The 22,845-nt window shown below is 42.3% G+C and overlaps 1 protein-coding gene across 10 annotated transcripts in view; it reads right to left on the bottom strand.

Annotated features, from left to right (window-relative positions):
* Nucleotides 1–22,845, bottom strand: part of heph (polypyrimidine tract-binding protein 1 heph) — a 386,169-nt gene that overhangs the window by 172,604 nt on the left and 190,720 nt on the right. For 2 of the 10 annotated variants that reach the window (XM_085490370.1, XM_085490337.1), the window contains exon 2: nt 5,422–5,478. The exons of the other annotated variants lie outside the window; for them this stretch is intronic. In XM_085490370.1, coding sequence (XP_085346496.1) covers nt 5,422–5,478 — 57 coding nt within the window. The remainder of the gene's footprint in view (nt 1–5,421; nt 5,479–22,845) is intronic. 10 annotated transcript variants of the gene reach the window in all.

Here is a 22,845-nt window from a genome sequence, read left to right as displayed (position 1 = left end):
TCAGGCCTCGAGTGTTTTGTTGTTTCGACGGAAGAGAGAAAGAGAATGTGCGGAACCTCGTTCGGGAGGGTTAATGACCAAGCTCGAAACAATGTATTTCGCGGCATTTCCGCACGCTATTTTGCGAGTCCCGAGGAGATTTCAACAACGAGGGATGCAATCGCCGCTCGACCGATCTCTGACACTAACGCGCGATACCATAATTACAAAGGTTAGCGGATATTGTGATAAACTTGCGCGAATTTATATAAAAACTTTAATAAGTAATGAGAGATTTTTTATATACATTTTTATAATTTGTTGCGGCTCGAGTTTTGATTTAGTTGTTAAATATTATGTTTAAGTTTCTGAAAACAAGTTATTGTGCCATAATTTTCTCGTAATAAACTTTGCCTGACATATAATTGAAACTTCCTCTTATAGCGTCGAAAGATAAATAGTCTGCATGTTGAGTTAAAATAAATTGTCCATAGAGAAATGGCGAAACTTGAAAGTGCTACGCGATTGTTGGCAATTACGAAATTAAAAGATCAATTTGGTAAATAAGACCAGCGCGCAGAGGAAATTTCTAGAACAAGATTCTAAAGTAAATATCGCACTTACCTAAGGTATACCCTCTCGAGCACCCTTGGGAACTTCTTTAGAAAAGGTCGAGAAAGGAGCGATATTAATATGGGCTTTCTACGTGACACATGCTCCAATTCTCTAAAAGTCCATTAGAGGAATCACGAAATGGTCCAGGGACGTTGGGGAAAATTATTGTTCGAACCGAAATGTAGATTAACCAAAAGTACGGCGACCGCGAAAACGTAGATTTTAGAAAATCCGACCAACTCCCGCAAACTAACGCAAATTAGTCGCTCGAGTAAAACATAAACGAAGAAAAGTTTTGTCGTTGCTTTACGGCGATATAAAAGAGCAAGAATAACGTACAATAATTAGAATTCGAGATAAATAGAATTTGCAGCACAAATTAAATAATAACAAGCAAGTTCTCTTGAAATAAAATTCCTCATCCTTGCAATTTTTGTGCGTTAAAAAGAGCACATTTTTATCCCGGGACACAAATCCTCCAATTTCGACCATCCGATCACGCTTGCCGCGGATCTCCGACCATAATCTTCAATTACCGCGCGTTATTTTCCAGGAAAGGGGAGTTTTCTCAATGAACGATTAAAGATCTCCATCCTGTATTTTGCCGTCGCGAGCGCGGAAGAACTCGTTGCCGAATCACTCCGGACTTCCGCGCACGTTTCACGATGATTCTTGAAATCCCACGATAGCCGGGTCAAGGGATAAGGGTGGGTGGTGCAGAGCGACCGGAGGGTTCATTCCCGAGAGACGTTCCATGTTCGGGCTGGAATCGCTTCCAGCCGGATAGGCCTGGAGAATGGACAGTGGGACCTAGGAGGCCTAATCGCGTTTGCACGGCCAATCCCCGATCCTTAAACCACGCGATGGAGCAGCGTCGCCTATTTCTCTCCCTTCTCTCGCACACACGCAGACACGTTCTCTCCCGATCTTGATGTTCGTCCGGCAAACGTGCGCAATCCCGCGCGTCATCCGTTTAATTTTTCACAACGCACCGCCGCGTTCCATTCTCGAAATTACGTCGGATGTGTCCCGCGAGGAAAGGAGAGGCTGATTCTACGTGATGCTCCGAAAGGGAGAAACGAATCGAAAATGAGACAGACGAAAGTGCCGTTCGATCAAACGTCTCGCGATTTATGTCACGTAAACAAGCGTGCTCGAATCATCTATCCGCGAATTTAACTCAACCTGTCTTTCTTTTTTCTTAGCTACGTTATTACACGTTTTTGTACAACAAAAATTAGATTTTGCGTTTATTTCTCTATAATCTTTATTCGTTGATTTTACTGTATAGTCAAAGACAATTTTTTGAAAATAAAAAGACTATAAAACAGAACGCGATATGAAGAGAAAAGAAGAAGATATTAAGAAGACTCGACTTTTCATAAATGAGATTATAGCAATATACTATATAACGTGAAAAGTTGGGCGCGGTGAGAGAGATTGCTGCGCAAGGAGAGCGTTATCAAGACGACAGATAGATCCCTGGAAAGAAGACTCGCTTTCCGCTCGGCCGAAATAACGGAGGTCGAAGTATCTAATCGAGATATCTCGATCCGCGCCGTACGCTCGAGCGATCTTCGACTTTCGTAGGACCGTGGGGCAAACGAGGAGCGAAATCCGTGGCGCGTAAATTTCCAACCCCCCGATCGACTGGCTGGAGAACGCGAGACGGAGATGGGTTCTTCGGGAAACTCTGTTCGAGGATGCATCTTCGAGCGTGAATTTCCTCGACTCTCGCGACATGCAAGGTATCGAGGGAGAAGGAGGGAAAAGAAAAGCGCCTGGAAACGCGCCGAATAAAAGCACCGAAGAGAGGCAACTCTCCCACTCCTTCAATCCCGCTCGTCGTTGAATCGACTACGAGAGATTGCGCTTGTCTTCCGGTGGACGAAACGAAAGGTATGGCGCGTTGAATATGCGCGCCGAATGGCGTCGGCTTGAATAGGAACACGGTTTACCATATCTCATGCATGTGACGAATGATAAAAATTGACTGCCGGGAAAGCCCGGGATTTTCCCGGCGAAAAAATGTCGACGGTCGCGAACGCAAGCTTAAAAGACACGAGACATTTTTCTTGTCTCGGAGAGAAATCGCGGTTTTGAAATAACCGTTGCAAGAATCATGCGGAGAGTCGTCGAAGAGTATCAAACGCTCGGCCATCGCCGCGGAATTCTCGGGAATTCAGGCTCAGACCGCCGGAATTCGTCTGACGCGGCAGTCGATCTTCGCGGCGAGTTACCAGGCGGATGCTGAAGAGCAGGATGCGCGTGGCGGTTTGGTTTCTCTCGGGACCTCCCGGCGTCGGTTATGCGGACGCGAGAACCCTTCGAGGAGGTGGAGGGCGAAAGACGGCGAATCTTCGGGGGCGGAAGAGCGGAAAGTCAAATTTGCTCATGATAATGCCGCGAATTTCTCACGGAGAAGCGGAAACTGTTTGCGTCCCGTCGACGACGTTCGCGCTCGAAATCTCACGAGAAAGGGCCGTAGAAACTATGAGGACCGCCGAGAAGGAAGAGATTTATCCCGCCTCGACATTATTATGCCACACGATAATAGACGGATATCCAGCGTGGATAATTAATACTTATATAATAGCTGTTGGATAAATCATTATTGCAAACTATCTGAAATTTCGAGGGTGAGGCAGGAAATCTGACGAGGAGAAAGAAAAATCGATGACGAGATAATTCTAGCCCTGTCTTCTATATCAAGTTCTGTAATATCAGGTTCAATATTGTCGATATTGATAGACTGAAATAACCGTGCCCGATGAAAGTGATGCTTGGGAGTTTCGACGAGCAAGGCGAAGAGTTGCGATTCAAGTTGAATGAGAATCGGAAACTTCGCTTCTCCATCGCCGTCAGATTAGTGCCGCTCTAACGGACTTCGCTTTAGTCTAAAGAAAAGATCGCTACGGACTTTCGAGGCATGGGTAAACACGAAGCTTCGACGGTACTCCGAAGACGATTATCGAATGCAGAACAATGACCCGTCGTCTTCGAGTTGCTCCTTTCCCGACTGAGCTGAAACTGCGCGTCGACGAAGAGCGAGCGAACGCTTTATTCTACTCAAACGACGCCCGGATCTACCAGTTGCCACTCTTAACAGTTCTCCGATTTCAAATTTAACGTCGTTCAAGTGATTAGAAGTTGGCAAGTATGTAATTCCGACACGCGACAAGTCGTAGTTTTCCACGGAAGAAAGTGTTTGCGATGATACGCGATTAATTGACTTGAATTAATAATTATACCATTTCTTTTCGAGTGTACTAGTCTGTAGAATTACAGCGTACGTTTCTATAAAAATAATCGCGCGCGGAAATAATACCTTAAGGACCTATTATCATTTCAAAGCAGTTGGCTGTTCCAATAATTGACAGTTAATTCGACCCGCGAGAAAAATAGATCGCGCCAGAGACACTTAAGACGCGTTCACGATTAGTTATTAAAATGCCCCTTATAAGAGGGAGAGAAAAGATCGAGGAGATTCATCGAGGTTCTCTCGTGATCGTTTCCCTCCTGTTTCTTGCAGCGCGATATCGCTCTTTTGGGAAGACTTTGAATCGGTAAAACGCTTCTTGCGTGTCGTCCGAGTGCAGTTTAACTTGGCGCGGGATAGCCTGCAATATAAATATCGAAAATGGTGGAGCGTCCAGAGAATCGTGATAAACGACCCGAAAATTCTCCGATTCTCCCTCTTTCTCTCTTTGCGAGGCCTCCTTCGCTCTACCAAAGCGTGAAGCTACACGATCGACCGTGACAGAAAAGTTTGTGTGAGCGTTCTGGTGTGCAACGGCCCACACACACACACACACGTACAAAGACGAGCACGTGGTTACGAAAATTCGATGCCCACGGGATTGGCTAAGTTAAAGGTACCGGGAGTACCATAAATCCGTTTAAATTGCAACGACGACCCTCGCGCGATCCGGAGATCGTGAGCAATTATCTGTCAGCTTGCCTCCTCTCTCTTTCTCTCTTTCTCTCTCTCTCTTGCGGTCCACCGATTCTCCACATAACTCGCCTGCGTCTTGGCATCTTTCCACAAGTCGTACAAAATCGAGAAAAAAACCATTAAAGGCGATAAGCATCGAAAGAGGAATCTAATTTCGAAAAACTTTTACTTCCTAGTTGCAATATCGCGATTAATAAAGCAATATCTATTATATAAAATTATATAAAAATTTCTCAAGTCGATGCAGTGCGCAAAAACACTCGATAACTATATTATTCGACGTTAAATATTGCAACGAAAATATAAATAAAAGGTCTCGCAAAGAGACAAGATAACAGTTATCGCCGGTTGTCAAAGGCCTCGTAACCTATTCCTTTCCGCGTCGTACTTTTACGATCGCGGAAACACTACTTATTCGGCTACAGTGCTCGTGAGCCCGGCGCGCGTGTGAAAGAACAATAAAATAAATGTAACGCAGCAATAAGATGGTCACGTAGTCGGAACGGGAGCACGTAACGGGGCGACATTTGTTTCGTCGCGCGAGAAATGGAAGCGCGCGATAAAATTTGCATAGCTCGATAACGTTTCTCGAGAGTCTCGAATCGACTCGAGGACTTTTCAACCGCGGATCGTATATAATTGGCCCGCAAATCAATCGAGAGCGGTTGAAAATTTTCAACGACTTTCTCTCTCCACGTATTATATATACCATAACTCATAATTGTGTGCGTAATAAATCGAGTTGATATATATATGTATATATAGAACACAAGTGCGTGACTCTTGTATGTGCGAATAAATTTATATAATATCCTAATATTTCAAGATTGCATATATAAGTGTGTATTATATATGAGGTGAGTCAAACTTACCACCGGAAATGGTGCTGTGGGGAACGGACGAAAATTCGAAAGGTCGGGAATTCTTACCTGCAACAGAAAGATAAGGAGTTAACGCGATATAATAATACTTTAAACGTACTTAACACACTTTAGCGTCGAAATCGGTATTTCGGGATCGGATTGATTCGCTCCTGAAAATTGTTACAAAATCGATAAATTATATTATCATCTCGATAATTGTAACAGAGATGCGACTCTCTGAAAGAGAGCCGAGTGAATAAAACCGTGATGAAAAATAAAAGGGATATAATTCGCCGCGCGCGCGCGCGTCGACTTAAGCTCTGACCATCACGGTCCGTTGCAGGTCGACAGGAAGTGCAACCCGATTCTTCGTTCCTCCATCTCCTTTTATATTCCCCTTCCGGTCGGTTCCGCGACCGCGAATAATTCGCAAGAAATGCATCGCGATGATAATCACGAGTCTGACTCTTCGAATCATAAAACATTCTCTTCGCCGTCGTAAATTTACAGTAAATTTACGGACATTATTATCGGCGTATAATTTTCACAATCTCGCTTTCGCGGGCACGTGCGTGCGATTGCACGCGATTGCGCAATTAATGCGTGTTGCTCGCATCACGCAAGAAAACTGCAGAAATAGGTCGCTTAATTGAAAACGAGGAAAGGTAACGAGAGAAGAACCGAAGGTAAGCAGGAAGGAAGGAAGGAAGGAAGGAACGAAGGCAAGAGCGAGCAAAAGAAGAACGAGGAGGCGGCACCTCCAGCCACCAGCTGCAACCTGTTGAATTCGGAGATACGGAGAGACAGGGAATCACAGGCACCGTCCATTCGGTAACTTTGGATTACTATGAAATTGTTTTATTACTCCGCACTCGCCATTTTCATGCCTGCTCGTCCGAATCTCATCCGAGATCTAATTACCGAAGCTTCGTTTCGAGCCAAAAAAGATCGCTAAATTGGCGTGAAAATTGACGGTCGATTAGCATTACGACATAGTTTGCAATAATCGTTCTCAGAATACGCGTGAAAGAGGTAAAAAGTGGAATAGAGATGTATAAAAATGTGAAAATAAATTCGATTAGTATTTTACATTGTTTATTGCGATGCATAGGTACAATGAAAAAGAGAAATAAACACTTTTGAATCGATTATTTATTCAAAACTTGAATCGCGAGAACTTTTATATATTTTGTATTTTATATTCAAACAAATTTTTCCAAATGTTTTGCAAAAATTGCAGAAAGAGAGAAAGAGAGATGACCCAGATCTTCTCGTATATGCATACACATATATGACGTGAGTTTTTATAATGAATGTACATACATCGCGATTCATCGGAATTTATCACAACGTGTCAGTTGGAGTTTCAGTGAACTGAAACTCCAAAAGTGAGGCCGCGATGTATTCCTGTCACATAAATCAATCGTTTGATCGCACCGATAATTCACAAACATCGGGCGATTTTTATTTTCAAAAGCGCGGACGCATATTTTTTGCATATCCTTTCGAGAGAATCGTGAAATTCTCTCTCTTTCTCTATCTCTCATACTAGTAGAAAAAGTACGGAATAATCGCTCGTCGAGAGAGAGAATGTGTTTGAATGCCAAGAGTGACCAAGCAAGGACAAGGGCAGCCAGTTTCTTTTACTACGCGTTTCTCCATCGTACTTCTTACATCGGAGAAGCGAATAGCTCGACTATATAGTCGGTCGTTCTTTTTCTCTTTCTCTCTGTCTATGTCCCGAGGACGCATTCTTCTCTCACCGAGACGGAGAAAACTGCCGTCTCGATTAAATGCGCTACCTCGAACTATCTCATATTACCAAGGAGATCTCTCCATCCGGGGGCATTAATTGCATGCTGCTAAAATAATATATCCTTCTGGCTTTCATTGTCTACATCGCGCGATATTCTCGTATATAGCTGAAAAAGATTTTTAATTAAAATCTTTTATATACACTCGAGAAATAGTCGTTGAAATAAATACGCACGTTCACCCACCGAATCAAAATTCGTTTTGGCCAATTAATCTGAAAGCTTTTCGCGAGGAGCTGCATCCGTCGATCGAGAAGACGGAAGGAGGAAGCTCTACGAGAAGTCTACGGGAATATTGGGTTGAATAAAAAGGTTGGGAAAGGAAAGAGGACTCTCGAGAGACGAGAGGAAGTGAGAAAGAGAGAGGAGAGTGCAACGACCAACTTGCACGTGGCCGCGAAGTGCATAAAGTCGGGAAGAACGTCACGTTGCGGCGAGGCGAGACGAGTCGAGCCACTCTTGTGCATTCCGCGGCTTCAAGGTTGAGGTCAAGATACACCTAAGTGTCCATCGTCTGAAGTTCCGAATTCTACGAAGGCGCGGAACTTTGGCGCGCACGTGACCGTGCATTCTCTCGCGATTAAACGGATCTATTTGCGTTCAAGTTTTATCTCCGAGAAATCTTCGGCAGAACTTTGAAAATTAATAATCGGAAAAATATATTGTAAAAGATCTAAATTTTATTTAACACTGATTCTTATCTCTGCCATTAATCGTGGCATATTTATTCGGCGAGTAAAACTTTAATTGATGTTCCGAGAACGTTCGTTTAGAACCGCGACAGGTAAGACTGATAAGACGTATCTAAACAAGATTGACATAACGTACGTTATGCACGATATATAGCCCGCCCAAACATCGTCGTCGTCGTCGTCGGTCGACGCTCTTGTTTCGACCCTCGACGTCCGCTTCCGGCCGGATGCGATAGAGATCTGTTGTACAGCCGTTTCACGGTGGTTGCTTTCGATGTGAGTCCTTTTTTTTTTTTTTTTTTTTTTTTTTTTTTTTTTACGACACGAAAGATATATCCGCGTGGCGGTCACGCGCGCGTAAAACGCGAGGAAAGCGGATTGGGAAGTTAAGAGGTGGACCGGTCGTCACGTATAAGACGTGCACGCGTAAGAATTACGGGCTACGTAATTGTAATTCCTCGACGAAGACTGCGAGACTGCGGTTGCACGTGCGGTGAGTTGCAGGAATCGATGGCTCGGAGAAGTAGAAACTACCGCAAGTCATACGGCGCTTTTGCACGTGTGTTTTATCTGTCAATTTTTCCGCGACGCTCGCTTCGCGCCCAGAGATGTTATCCGAAGAGAGAATTCCTCGAATTGTCATTTCGATGCAAATGCAATAACGCGATCGAATACTTCGATAACATAATTATTAAATTTGATTAATATTAGATATTGCGTGGCAGACGTTGAAGCACGTATGCATATCTTGCGTAATTGTTGGAAAAATCTCGAAAACAAGAGTACTGTAAGGTACAAGAAACTGCGGAAAGAGTAAAGTTTGTATAAAAAGAGAATGCTAAGATGATAATTTGCATTCGTATCTTTAAGCCCTTCGCTTCGTTGGCGCGTTGAAGATTTTTCGCGAACACCGAAAATAATTTCACGGGATAAGTAGAAGATTTACAGAATATTCTTCTTCTTTTTCTTTTTCTTCCGGCGGATTTAAACTGCTCGAATTATTGTCAAAGTTCTCAATAAAAAAAAATACGAGAGATGTTTAAACAGGATATTTGGACATTCGATTCCACCTTTTGTTGAAAAAAGACATCGAAGAGAATAAAAGTTTCGGGAAAAGACGAGGAATATATATTACATGCATATGTAAATACAGATTTAAACGAAAAAAAGTTCGAATATCGGCTAAAAAAATATATCTAACTTAAAGCTGCGAGTTTCGAGATATTCGTCCAATTGAATTTCTTCTCTTAAATTTTTCGCATACAAGATTCCTCTTACGATAAGATATATTTATAAAAAAATACAGTTATTAGTTATTAGCGTGCGATAAATTTAGATTAAAATATAAGTTAGTCTTGTGCGTGTTAAGGAAGAAATTTTCTTACTCTCTAAGCGCGCTAAGGAACTCAACGGTGGTTGGAAAGTAGCCATAAAATCATCAACTAATTTTTATCAACGACGTAACTTCGCTTTTTTTCTTTCTAAAAGTTCTCTGTAGTAGAGTAAAAAGTAAAAAGAAAGTATCGTCGTAACGTTTCGGAAGAATATATTTCTTTAAAACAAGCTGAAAAAAAAACTAATAATATTCTTAAATAAAAATTTAAGATCAAAATTTTTATTGTTACGCATATTTAATTTCCAATTACTTTGTTAAAACGTCGTGAGGCAGAGAACACTTATCTCTTACAAAGGCAAAAGTTAACCTGTTACCGATTTATTCTTCCTCGATTTCATCTTCTTTTAAGAATATGGTTCCTTATTATTTATTCTTGTAGAATCACTTGTAAAAATTTTGAAGAATCGTAGAGTAAACTTATTCCGCTTCTTTCCAGATTATAGTCTCGCTCAGATAAGCTGAGTCGAGAGAAAATACAGTAGAGTTTGTACAGGCGAAATAAAGAAAATAAATAAAGTTAGATTTTTTTGAAAGTGCGATGCTTTTAATTCGAGCGACTCTTCATATACATATATAATCTCATTTCTCTCTTGCATCTTTATATATATTTCAAAAACTATCTTAATATTTATATTTTAATTTTAATATTTTACGATACATAAAAAACAGAGAAATATATGGAAAAGTATGTGAACAGATTCTCATTTACGTCCTTCCTCGCCGTGCATTACGCACCGAGAGTATTCCGAGGATGCAGTAAAAGGTTATAGGTGAAGAAATCTGCCCGTAAGATAATAAAAAGTATACGAGCGTAGCAATGTAGAGAAATAATTCTAAATCAAAAGGGTCGCTCGCGTGTCAAAGTAGCAATTCGATCTCCTATGTCCCTTTATATATATATATATATATATATATATATATATATATATGTATGTATGTGTGCATGGCATACATCCTCTTAGTCTTTCGGAATTGTGACTCCCGGGTACTCTCTCGCTGAGAGTGCACTCCGAACTAAGGATAGCATAAGTAATCTTTTTCTGATTTTCCGAGGAAACGACGTCGGTTGTGGAAATCGCGAGAAAGAAACGGGCGACAGAGCGGAATATCCCTCTCCTTCACTCGCGCAATATATGCCATAAAAGACTTACGGCTCCCATCTCCCGAATTTTACTTTCAAAGCGACGCGCCTGCTATAAACTGCAGTCGAAACAGCTCGCGTGAATTCCAAAGTATTTTTGAAATACGAGCGAGGAAAGGGACGAACGATAATTTTTCACGTTTCCAAAGAGCGCGATACAGAAAATCACCGTCAAATTCGCGACAATTATATAGGTATATTTTGTCTATAAAATGGACATTATATATTTTGTCTAAAATGGAGAACAGAACATGCATCTTTCTCTCTCTTCCTCCATCCTGATGAGTTTCTTTGATGTCTATATCTGTTTTACTGTATCTCGTTTCATTAATGGATATGAAATGTTTCCGCGCTAACAATAACGGAGTTCGCAAAGTGCCCATGACGAAAAGGATTAAATGGAGCGACGTGTATAACAGTAACGCCGCATCCTAACACGGTAACCAATATCCGAACTTCGTAAGCCTATATGAAGGTCAGGACGCGTTATTACATTATTGCATCGGTGCATGCTGCCCGGGCTCTTGCATGTTCATCGAGCTTTCGAAGCGGTACACAATGGCGGTTGACCACCATTGGAGTAACCGAGTCTGTGTAATCATGAGCGTGTCCATGACGTCCTTTGAAAGTAAACAGATTCTCTCTCTCTTGCCGCACAGATAGAGCAGCACGTGAAACATCATCCGTGAAAATGCACGCAGCTTTGATCTCGAAAACAAAAAAAAATTATTCGTTCTCTTCAAAACGCGATTGATTAAATTCGGATAATATCAAACTCGGAAATTTAAAGAGCCGACACGTTTGATTTCGCGATCGAAATAAATATTTCCGCGACAGAGAATTGTCCTGCGAGCGGAAAAGGATCTTCTCCTCTCGGATCGAGATGTATTCGCGACGCGGCGCGATATTCGTCATTAGACAGCGAAGCGTATCTATTTCGTTCGACGATAACGATCGTGGGATAAAGCCCGGGAAACTCGGACGTGGAGGATGAACGGCCGGAGAGCGCCCGAGGGCGGAGGATATCCTGACATCTGTAGCAACAACGCGTTCCCGTGGACTGTCACGGTAATGTGACAGCCGAGAAACACGCGAAAGCCCTTAGCGGCGTCGCGACGCCCTCGTTTTCGCGTCGTCGGCGTCAGTCGGCGAGAAAGGTACGACAGTTTGTGCTTTATTTGGCCGCCCGATTTCATGACGAGTAAAACCAGGTGGAGGAAGGAGAGATACATCCGTATCGGGCGCGGATAGGAGGCGGTGAACGAAACAACCTGACGAAATCTCGCGTCGCCGTGTCGTCGTGGAGATCGAGGGAAAAACTTTTTCCCCGATTCCCGTTATATACACTTGGAAAAGCTCCGCGAAGAAGAAATAAAGGCATTTCCTCTCGCCTAGTAACGATCGCGCGCCTTCGACGCTGCGTTGAAACCTTGGAAAATAATAAGAGATAAGCTTTTTCACACAGCGTCGGAAGATTTATCCGCCTGTAAACCCGAGGAGAAGCAATATTTTCTCCTTCGATGGAAACTGTAGATTATTTGACGGCTGGTGATCGTTTGAGATCTATGTCGCGCAATTTTTTCAGCAGCTATATATATGTATGCTGTGTATTATATTTAATATATTTACGGCCAACGTGTATAAAAATATGTCTGACGAAAAAAATATTGAGTCGTTGAAAAATCACGCCTGTTGCGATGATTTGTCAAATTATCGATACCTATTTCGGGATTGTCGAGAAACTCGCGAGCGCGAAAATTCTCAAACATTCTATAGACGAGAGAGTGCACCGTCGCATGTGCATTGCGCAAACATACTTATCCACGAGGCGGATGACGACGATCGGGACGACGATGGAGACGGGGATACAACAGGAGCAGCATGAATATCTCAGTCGGCTTATTTACATATTCCTTCTGCAGATATTCACGGATAGAGGATGACTCGCGCGATAAGATCGAAGCGAGGAAGCGCTATGGAAACCTTCGCGTCGCGGAAGGAAAGGAAGAGGAGCAGCGAAGCTGGACGCTTCGTGAAGATATGCACGCGCGCGCAAGATGTTCGTCGAAGAGAAAATATGTATTCTCGCCGTTACGAGAAGAGGAATTTCCGACGACGCGTAAAATATGCTCTCCTTAGCAAGGGAGTCTCCTGGAAACGAGACGCGTTAACTCTCGATGAAATTAGTCGGATGTACTCTTGCAGCCCTTCCTTCTCCGTAATTCTGTGATTTCTCAGCGTACTCTCTACTCGTGACATAATTGTACAGATGGAGAAGGAAAATAAATCGTCGTCGATATAACGTTACATAAATTACAGGTAAATTAATAACGACTGAGTGGTTAAAAAAAATATATATATAGAGCAAAATAAATTGAAATGTGAAGACAAATAAAAATCAATCATAATTTCCAGTAGCTTCGATACTTTGGTAATAATTTTCGCAAATTTCTTAACCGAAAAGAATGGCTTGCGGAGACCAGGAGGCGTCGCGGCGCGAAATAATTAAACGATTTGCCGGCAACTCTAGCATTAAGTAGACTTAGAGGAGTCTATTGCGCTCCGCCTCTCGCGACACCGCAATAATCCTCCCAAGAATATCCAGAAATAGCTCTCGACACGACGAGAGATACAAAGAGAGGAGAGAAAGATCGACAGAGCGAGTTCAGCGATGCTCGCGCGAGCTGCGAAAATGTACGAGCGCGCGTGAAGATGAGAGAGAGAGAGAAGATGGACGAGCTTTCGATTCGGCCTGACGCCCTTTAATTCACGGGACGTCCATTTGCATGGCTAAATCTTGACAGAGAAAATCTGTGTGTGTATATACGATAAAAGAAAGAGAGAAAGCGCGCGAAACCGGATTGTCGTAATAATAGAGGAAACTGCAACTCTTTTTGAGGGTGGTAAAGAAAATGGGTCGTGGATCATAAGTCGGTGACTTTTAACGTTAACGTGCTCGACAGCGTGCCACAGGACGCTATTTAATATCATGTCGGTAAAGAGAGAGTGTTGTGTGTGCTACGTTCTTACATATTTTAAATAAGAAAATTTAATCTTGCATATCTCGTTTGTACACATAAAAGATTTTTCGCGGGTCGTAATTTTATACGGCCTTAAAAAAACATTGCTCATCTCCCTCTTCTCCAACACCTCTCTCTCTTTCTCTCGCGAAAAATGGCGAAACCCTTTCATAAAGCAACACAAATTCCTTTACCACCTCGCCTCAATTTATTCGTTCCCGAACACGCTTTTCCTCCTTCTTCTCCGTATATAGCTCGCACGATTGGCAGACACTTTCGAGATGGTGCAATCATGCCAAAATAAAGAAAATACATCTTCCCGCCTGGAATACACGAGAAGAAACGATAGGAAACGATATCTCGCGAGGCGAGTTTCATCCACGTCACATCGCGCGGAAAGTGCTTTCGTTGTTATTCGTAGAGCAACGGAGAAATAATATTTACCTCGCTGCATATATAACGTCAGATGTAAGCGTAGATTTAAGCTTTATCGCAGTGTACGGGAACGCTATATGAGAGCGCGGGCCTTGTAACTATAGCCGGTATGCTTTATAGTCACCTGCATGCGAAATTATCGCCCTCGCATTATCTCGGAGGTAGCGTTTACACCTCGATGAACTAACACGACGAATGCGCCATCGATAGACTGCCACGATGGTCTATCATTATTATGCAAAAACTGCAATATGCATTGCTCAGAATAAACACGTCACTCTATCGCTTCCTATCCTACCTCTCTCGCTCGAACCCGAGTACTTAATATATTTTCAGGAAATTAATCGCACTACAAATAAAAATGAGGAAAGAAAATAAATATAGCGAGATCAAAGATTGAAAAATATTAGATTAGACCTGGAAAAATCTGAAATATCTAGATTAAAATCGCGCGCGAATCTCTTCTCTTGCGGTCTATATACTTTAACAAAATAAACTTTGGGAGAAATTTCTTATTAAAAGCGACACACGTCTCTCGCGCAAAGTCTGAGTGGCGTATCGAGGGAAAAATCGTGACGTCACGCCGGAAATAGAAATCCTCGCGCGATCGACTCGTACAAAGGAGTCTCGCGATAAAGTGGCATCCACCGTCATCCTGCCGGCAGACAGGCGTTTCCGGCATGACGGGGTCGAAATGCGCACAATAGTAATTCGTCACACAGCGCGGCGAATAGCCGAAACGGTTGCATCCCGCGGGTCACTGAAATTCCAACGGGAATCATTTCGCGAACGTCCGTCCGACCCGTCCTCTCGCTCCCGTCAAGCTCCAACAAATATAATCCTCTTACAGACCGTTTCTGAGTAGTTACAATGAAAGGTGCGGTGTAATTACGTCGGACGTTAAATCGGCGACTTCTTAAGCGGTGAAGACGGCCCGAGATAGAGAAATTAAATCCTAATATTGATACGATGTTGGATCGATGAAAAAAAGTGAACTCCAAGTTTGACGAATTTTCTTATAACGATGCGCGAGCTATATTTCCTTATCCTCTCTTGTAAGTTTGCGTGCGTTCGCAAAACAGGAAGAGAAGACAAACGCGAGAGCGTGGATGCGAAAATGTCGCGGGTGAAAAAAAAAAAAGAAGAGAGGGAAATGGAAAGCTGGCATAAAGACAAAGGGTGGAGGAGATGGAGTTTGCGACGCAACCCCCTCTTTTTCTTTCGCGACACGCTGCCACGTACAGACGCACACGGGCTGACTTAAAAGGAATTTACTTGAGCCGAATTTCTTTGTCGTGTAGCAAGCCGCGAAATGGTGTATCCAAGAAAGACGACAGATTTCGCTCCCATATGTTGTTCCCGTGTAAAGATGCCGCTCGTTTCGAAACTTTACGTGGGCCGGAGAAGAAAATCGGGAGGGGTTTATCCAAGATGTTGACGCGTCGCTTACAAAGCGAAATGCGTTACAGAGAAACGATGGAAGTATATATGAATTCACAATGACTGCGAAAATTGATCGAGAATAAGTGTATTCTTATACTCGAATTATCGTCAGACTTGTAAGAACCCAGTTTCTAAAATCTTGAAATTAACGAAAAATAAGAAAGAAAATTTAAAAATATATAAGTACTATAAATTGTTCTGCCAATAAAATTGCAATATAATCAAACCGACGTAATGCCGCATCAATCCTTTACTCTTGTAACATCGATCTCTAGCAATGTCAAACGCATTTTTCACGGATGAAGGTTTGGATAGCTGGCTCGGAATTCGATATTTCGGCCGGCACTCTAGTTACATACTAATCCGAAGATTCTGACGATTAACAGCGAGAGAGAGAGAGACCGCGGAAGTGCGATTACGAATTCAGAGGCCGTCGTCACGTCGACAAGGTGACAAGTTCCAGTTATCGAGGTTTCAAACGGGCCACCTGTTTTCCCACTCCTCGCAACCATACTCGACCTGACATTCCATTACAGTAGATGAAACGCTGGAACGATAGGATACGCATGTAAGCTCATCTCTCGTGCAATCTCGATATTCTATGTGTGTTTCATACCGCACCAAGCGGTTTCTTTCAATACAATTTTAAAAAACATTTTAAAAGTATTTTTGTGAAAAAAAGAGAACCACTAATTTCTTTAACGACTATCGGTATGGTGGGTATGATCGCTCGTGATTTCTTTTAATAGTGCTCTCGCAAAGGTCAAAAATAACTCATGGTACGCGTCATCGACTCCTATCCACGTCCCATTTTTCAACGTGCACTTTTGATTTAGGATCGACACGACAGCTCGCTCGTACAATGGACAACATCAACGAATGCATTCCTATCTCGATTATTTTATTTTATTTTTTTTCTGTTTTTTCCCCACGAAGCGCGCCAACTTTACAACGGATACATCAGTCCGCGCATATTCAGCAGCGTGCGAGAGATATTTTCCAGCTGGTTCGCTTAACAAATAGATATATAACGACATATAAATGAATGAAATTTTCGTGCTAGATTGGAAGCAATAATTCCGCCCCGAATTCTACCAGACGGTTATTTCAACTTGCATTCTTTCTCAATTTATCACCGATAATTTCTTTCCATTCAAATATGTTCAATTTGCAGTATCAAGACTGCGAAAACAATCCGCACATTCTTCTACGCAGGAGAGAATGCTTTAAAAAAAAGAATGCCCAAAAAATCTCTTCTTTCTACCCCGTATAAAATTGTCGCTTATAAAAAAATAAATTTTCGCGCGTAATAAGACCCAGCGTAAACCTAACTCTCCTCATCGCTTGTCCCGTGGTGTCAGCGTTCGCAAGACTACGCACGTCAAAGTCGCCGGGTAACTACGTTAAGCATATATACGCGGTGCACGTAGCGCGTATTTCGGGAATATTCGAGAGGAGGATAGAGAGTGAGAGAAGTATCGGTGGGGAAGCTGGCGGCGCCCGATGCGGCGCGTTAATGACAGGAAACCGGCAATATGAACTTGACGGCTCGGTACCGCATCCCGCACCGCAGTAACGTACCGACAAACCGCAGGGCCTCACCGTCGCGACCCCCTCGCTCATCGGTTTCTGTCACTGTCTCCCGTTGCTGCGCCAACCAACCCCCGTTGACTCGGTTACCTCACCCTCGTCATTAACCGTCGCTTCTCTCGTCGAGACGATCCGCACTCGCAAGATACATATCGCGAGTGCATGCGACCCCCCATAAATAAATAAACGCGCGTAGTATCGATTTACGCGATAATATTGCTTATTGTCATCCGAAAAACGGCAAATCAAAAATCGAATAGATCGAGCAATTATTAGAGAAATGAAGAAATAAATCGCGAGGCCCTTGAATTAAATTAATTTTCTGCGAACAGAGAGTTTGAAAGTTCCACGAGTTTGCACAGACGTGGATGCGTCGCGCTGTAAAGAGGTTAAAAAAATGAAATCGCGATCGGTACCGCAATTGCGGGAGAAAAACAGCAGCTTAAAACGCGCTTATTCGGTGTAACCACTCGTTAGCGCGAAATTACAGTCCCGCGCCTTGCAATTACCTTCAATATCGCGACTTCCAGTTTTCTCCCTTCTCCTCCGTCGCTTTTCGCATCGTTTTCAATGCTGGCGTTAAATTGGAACGCGGTTAATTATCATCTGTGAGAGCGGCGGGAATTAGACATTTCGCTTTCTATCGCGCCGGCTCCATTCAGCGGAAGAGCTGCGGTCAAGCGCGGAAAGTCACTTGTAGAATACGAGGGTATAGGTGTGTAAATACGTTTGCTAAATGGGTTACGCGATAAACAAGTTCGAGGTGATGGTGATGTAACGGAGACATAATCATTATTGACGAACACATTAATAAAAACTGCATTTTCATCAAAATACGGTTATATGTATATCAATTTATATATATATATATATAGATGAAGCTTTCAGTACATATCTATATATGTACGTTCGTGTGGCAAGCTTTTTGCAAAATCAATCTTTTTATAAAACGACAGATCCGTACAGATCGACATTTTATAAAAAGCTCTTTCAAGCCTTTTTGTAAAAAAAAAGACTGAATTTACGTGATAAAAACTTGCTATATATATAATATGCACCATGTACATACGATCTTTATAATTGTAAAAGCTCCATCTAATATCTACATGTGAATCTGCCCTGGATACGTCACTGAACATCGTTTGCTCGTGATAAATTAAATGAAAGTAATAAGTGACTCTACTTTCTTTGTCATTCAACATTGCTGTGCGAATCTATATACAATCTATATATAAACTAGAATATAGTTGCGAGCGATATGAAATGGGTGTGTGTATATACAGGGTGTTCGGGAACTCCGGTGCCAACCGTTGAGGGGTTGTAGGGTAGGTGAAAATATTCAACTTTTATTAATAAACATGTAGTCTCCGACGACGCCTGTCAACGATGCACGACTGCAAAGCAGTGCGGGACTATCTTGATCAAACCTACCCTGGTCGCTGGATAGGCAAAGGAGGTCCAGTTGCATGGCCACCTCGCTCCCCAGACTTGACTTCTCTGGATTTTTTCCTTTGGGGTCATGTAAAGAGCCTAGTGTACGCCACTCCTGTAGAAATAGTAGAGGATCTGACTGCGAGGATCTTCAATGCTTGTGAGGTCGTCCAGCATACACCAGACATTTTCGAACGAGTTCGGCAAAGTATGGTGCGGCGGTGTAATGCCTGCATTGAATTAGGAGGTCGCCATTTCGAGCATCTTTTGTGATTGCATTTTTTGTGAAGGAAAAATAATAAAGTTACTGGCGTCGACAGGCGTCGTCGGAGACCACATGTTTATTAATGAAAGTTGCATATTTTCACCTACCCTACAACCCCTCAACGGTTGGCACCGGAGTTCCCGAACATCCTGTATATATGAGACGGTGAAGGAGATACGAAAGAGAACGAGACGAAACCGCCTGTGGCGAGGATAAAGGTAAATCCTCAGCCATCCGACTCTAACTAACGTCATTAGGTAATTAGATACGTAGACCGCATGCCTCTTGAGTTGCGTGTGCGAGCGAGTGTTACATTCCGGCAAGTGAGCAAGAGAGCGACGGCGGAAAAGGAAACTTTGTTCGCGATGGACAATCATCGGCAATGCGCGTTGAGTAATTAATGAGACGTTGGATGTATAACGCTGCGAGAGATACTTTCGAAACGAGCATGCCACGTGCAGACGCTGCCGCTGTCGTGTGTCAGTGGCTTTGGCGAATTAATTAATAAATTAAAGCGAATTAATTAACATTGAGATTAAATTTGTCTTCGTCTCGAAACGAAAAAAAAAATGATGACGACGAACCGCGGAGAATACGGTATTACGCAATATCTCGCAAGCTCGGAAAAGACAGTTCTTTTATACCGGGAAGAAAAAAAGTCTTCTATATCCGCGAATTACCTAAACTAATACAACGTTTATCGATTAAAACGGGTGTATAACCAGGCGTGTAACACAGAAAGAGATTTTGCGAGAAAGAAAAATTATGATATAATAAATTGGAAAACATGAGATGATGAATAAAATGTAATATAATAACCATTTTACAAGTGCTCGTCTATATAAAAAATTGTAGAATAACAACCTTATAATGGATTCGGAAATGTAGGATGCGAAAATAATGCGGAGGTAGGATGGCCGGTTATAATCGACACTTTTCACTTTATCGATCGCCATAGTAGAAAATTGCTACGTCCTTCGGTAACATTCAAAGCAATTGCACAATATTTCCCTACGGCCGTAATAGCGCCGTATTTTTTTGCTCCGAAAAAAGATATCCCTCTCCGGTATCGTCTTCGAGCAAATTCTATCGATCGAAACGCAATAACATGCACACGATCATTCGTGCCGTTAGCAAATAACGATAATAGAAATCGGAATAAGCAAGAAATATAATACTTTGAAAAAGATTAATATATTATTCTAATCATCATTGAACACATCATTATACACTCTCCACGGAAAAAAAAAGAGTTTCTCGCAGAGCTTGAGAAACGGAAATAATGTGAAATAACCTTCCATATCCGGTATCACCATAGTGTACACTTTCTCTTCTCGTTATTTCCGACGTACCAAATAAACACATCGCGTTGCATAAATAAAGCACGGATTAGCGGCACAGTCCCATGTAACGGCAAAAGTGCGAGCCGCGTACAAACCGACGTAAACATACGTCGCCCACGGAAATACACGGAATGACCGACGAAACATGCACGAAGTGGGTCGAAAATACGGGGTGACGTCACACACGAGCGACGCCGCATTCTCTCCCTCGTGTAGGGGCAAATCTGCCTATATATACGAACTGGAGCGAGCGCGTGTGTAAGTGGCCATCGTAACTTACGTAAAGACTCGACGATTCGCGGTAAGGTGGCTAACGATAATTTCTAGTCTAGGCGTCACGTGCCGGCGATATAAATCACATCCCTCTAACTCCGCTTCCTATACGCTCGCTCTCTCTCTCGCGCGCAACCCCGTCGATTCCTCCTCGGCAGAGAACTTGCCCCTGCAATTACCTAATACGTCCGCCGCGTTATCCCTAGACACCATCGGCGCGAACCACCCTCTTCCTCCCTCTCACCCCGAATGCTATCCACCGACCATCCGACCATCCACCCTTCGACTAACCCCGCAGGCCGCTAACTTACGTCCCGCCGTCCAATAATAGATCTAGACAGCCGCAGCATGTGATGGATTCCCCTAAATCACCGTGCAACCCCTTCATTGCTGGAAGAGAAGGAGAAAGACGGAGAACTGTCACTAGATCGATTCTCTATTTCGTGAAATATCGCCACGTCAATCTTACAAAATTTTATATACAGTTAAGATAATTTCTTAAGAATCATGGCTTTAATAGATATGTAAGCAAAAGGAGGTTCAAAAGAGAGTCATTTAAAAATTATTTCCCTTGTGATAAATGTGAAAATAAAATATAAACTGCTCTCTTTGTATTATTTTAAAAGGAGGTTTGGTACTCTTCTTTTGAAAATAAATTTTGACATTTTGTATACGGCTGAAATATAATATGATACTTTTCGAAAAATGTCGCTCTTGAAGTAAAATGAAAACGAACATTTCACATGAATAAAGTTACTTGGACACAATTTTCGAACCATTCTTTTGCATCTATTATATTTTTCGTCTTACTTTTCAATTTTATCTATTCACGTCACTATATTAAAAACATCCCGCAATGGTTATCAGCGTTTTTAAAATCGCGAATTTCACGAAGTAATTAAATTAAAAAAAAATGGAGATTTTCCACACGTGTTAAAATGTAAATTACATTGCAGAAAAAAATATCTCGAAAATATTGTTAGAGTCAACGTTTATCTATTCTCCAGTGTCCATATAATATATCGTTCATTCGAGAAGCGATTCGAGCGGACGATGCGATAGATCGAAATTAGAATTCGCTCCTCGTATTTTCGTGGACACTTTCTCGAGAGGAAGAGAGACACGTCTCGACGCGACATCGTTGCGGTAAACCGATAAGCCCACGTCTCTCGAAGATGTCGCGGGGTTACTTTCGTCGCTGTCGGACATCGGTAAGCTAATGCCGGGACACGATCGATCCTTAAGTAGAACGCAGAAGAGACGAGGGCGAAGTAATCCCATGGAAACTCTTTCTCACGTGCTTCTATCTACCCCGCGGTCATGCGAGACTATTCTTGATACTAAGTATATGTCTCTCGTTCTCTCTCTCTCTCTCTCTTTCTATCTATCTATCCATCTATTATCTATCTCTCTATCTCTCCTTCTCCTTCGTACATTTTGCCGTAGTGCGATAGGTACTTCGCCTGCAGGATACATAACCGGGATATTCGGAAAGCATTTCCGGGCGTCGAGGAAACGTAGGATATGGCTACGAGGTTCGCTAGAATCTCGCGGAAACTCGCAGTTTTCGCCTTTAAGAGAAAATATCATGGGGAATGATTTCGAAATAAAAGCTCAAATGATTCCATCTCTTGCTATGATATTGGGATGTTACAGATGTTTCTTCTATAAAATCTATACGATCTTTTTCTCATCAAAAAATCGCGTCTATTTCATTTATCTTTTGAAAATACAAGGGATGTATATTCGTTTTCAGAGGAAAAATAACTATTTAAAAAAAACCTGGGAACGATTTTTTAATAAACTCAATTTGAAATAGAAATAGAGGATCGGCAAATGAATGCAGAGGCAGTATCGATTTAAATGGCACAGTATTGCAGCTGATACTCTAAGTGAGTTATTGCTGTGTTATCCCAACAATCCACACAAAAAATACAAAAAAAAATAGACAGATACAAGTACACGCGCTTTTATCCGACAACGAGTTACAATATTAACTATTTTCGATTTTTTCGTTATTGCAATTAAGAGCCGATCGCTTCGTTCAGCGATCATATATATATATATATATATATATATACCAGCTGATCGGAGAAGTGTACGTTCGAAGGAAAGAAGATTTAGATGCAATCTTCTTTCCGCTCCAGATCGTCTGAAATTGTCTGGCGCATTTAAAAAGAATGCGCGCGTCTCTTCCGTGAGTGCAGAATCGAAATTCATCGACACACTAAAATCTATCGGCTCCACCGTAACGTTCGCCCGTTCAAAATCGGATTACGAATTTCCGCTCGACCGAATCCACGTCATTCGTTGTGCGAGCGATTTTCCACGTCAAACAAGCCGCGAAAATTCACTTGTAGCTGTCGCATTGCCTTCTTTCCGCGCAAACTAACTAGCTAGCATTTCCTCTCAAAGTGGGCACCCTAAGAGGATACGTGAAGAAAAACATTCCATCGTTTACGTGAATTTTTACATAAAGTATAATTTATACCTATATTTTTTTCTCGATATTTTCGATAAAGGTTTTCAAGTTACATCTAAGAGAAAAAAGTTTGAGAAAAAGCCTACATCACAATTGCACATCGGAGGA

Source organism: Nylanderia fulva, unplaced genomic scaffold (genome assembly GCF_048542155.1).
Source record: "Nylanderia fulva isolate GAGA-0341 unplaced genomic scaffold, ASM4854215v1 Scaffold1, whole genome shotgun sequence".
In the NCBI taxonomy this organism is placed as follows: Eukaryota; Metazoa; Arthropoda; class Insecta; order Hymenoptera; family Formicidae; genus Nylanderia; species Nylanderia fulva.
The sequence above is the reverse complement of the archived record's forward strand: the minus strand, read 5'-3'. Positions and strand labels throughout refer to the sequence as shown.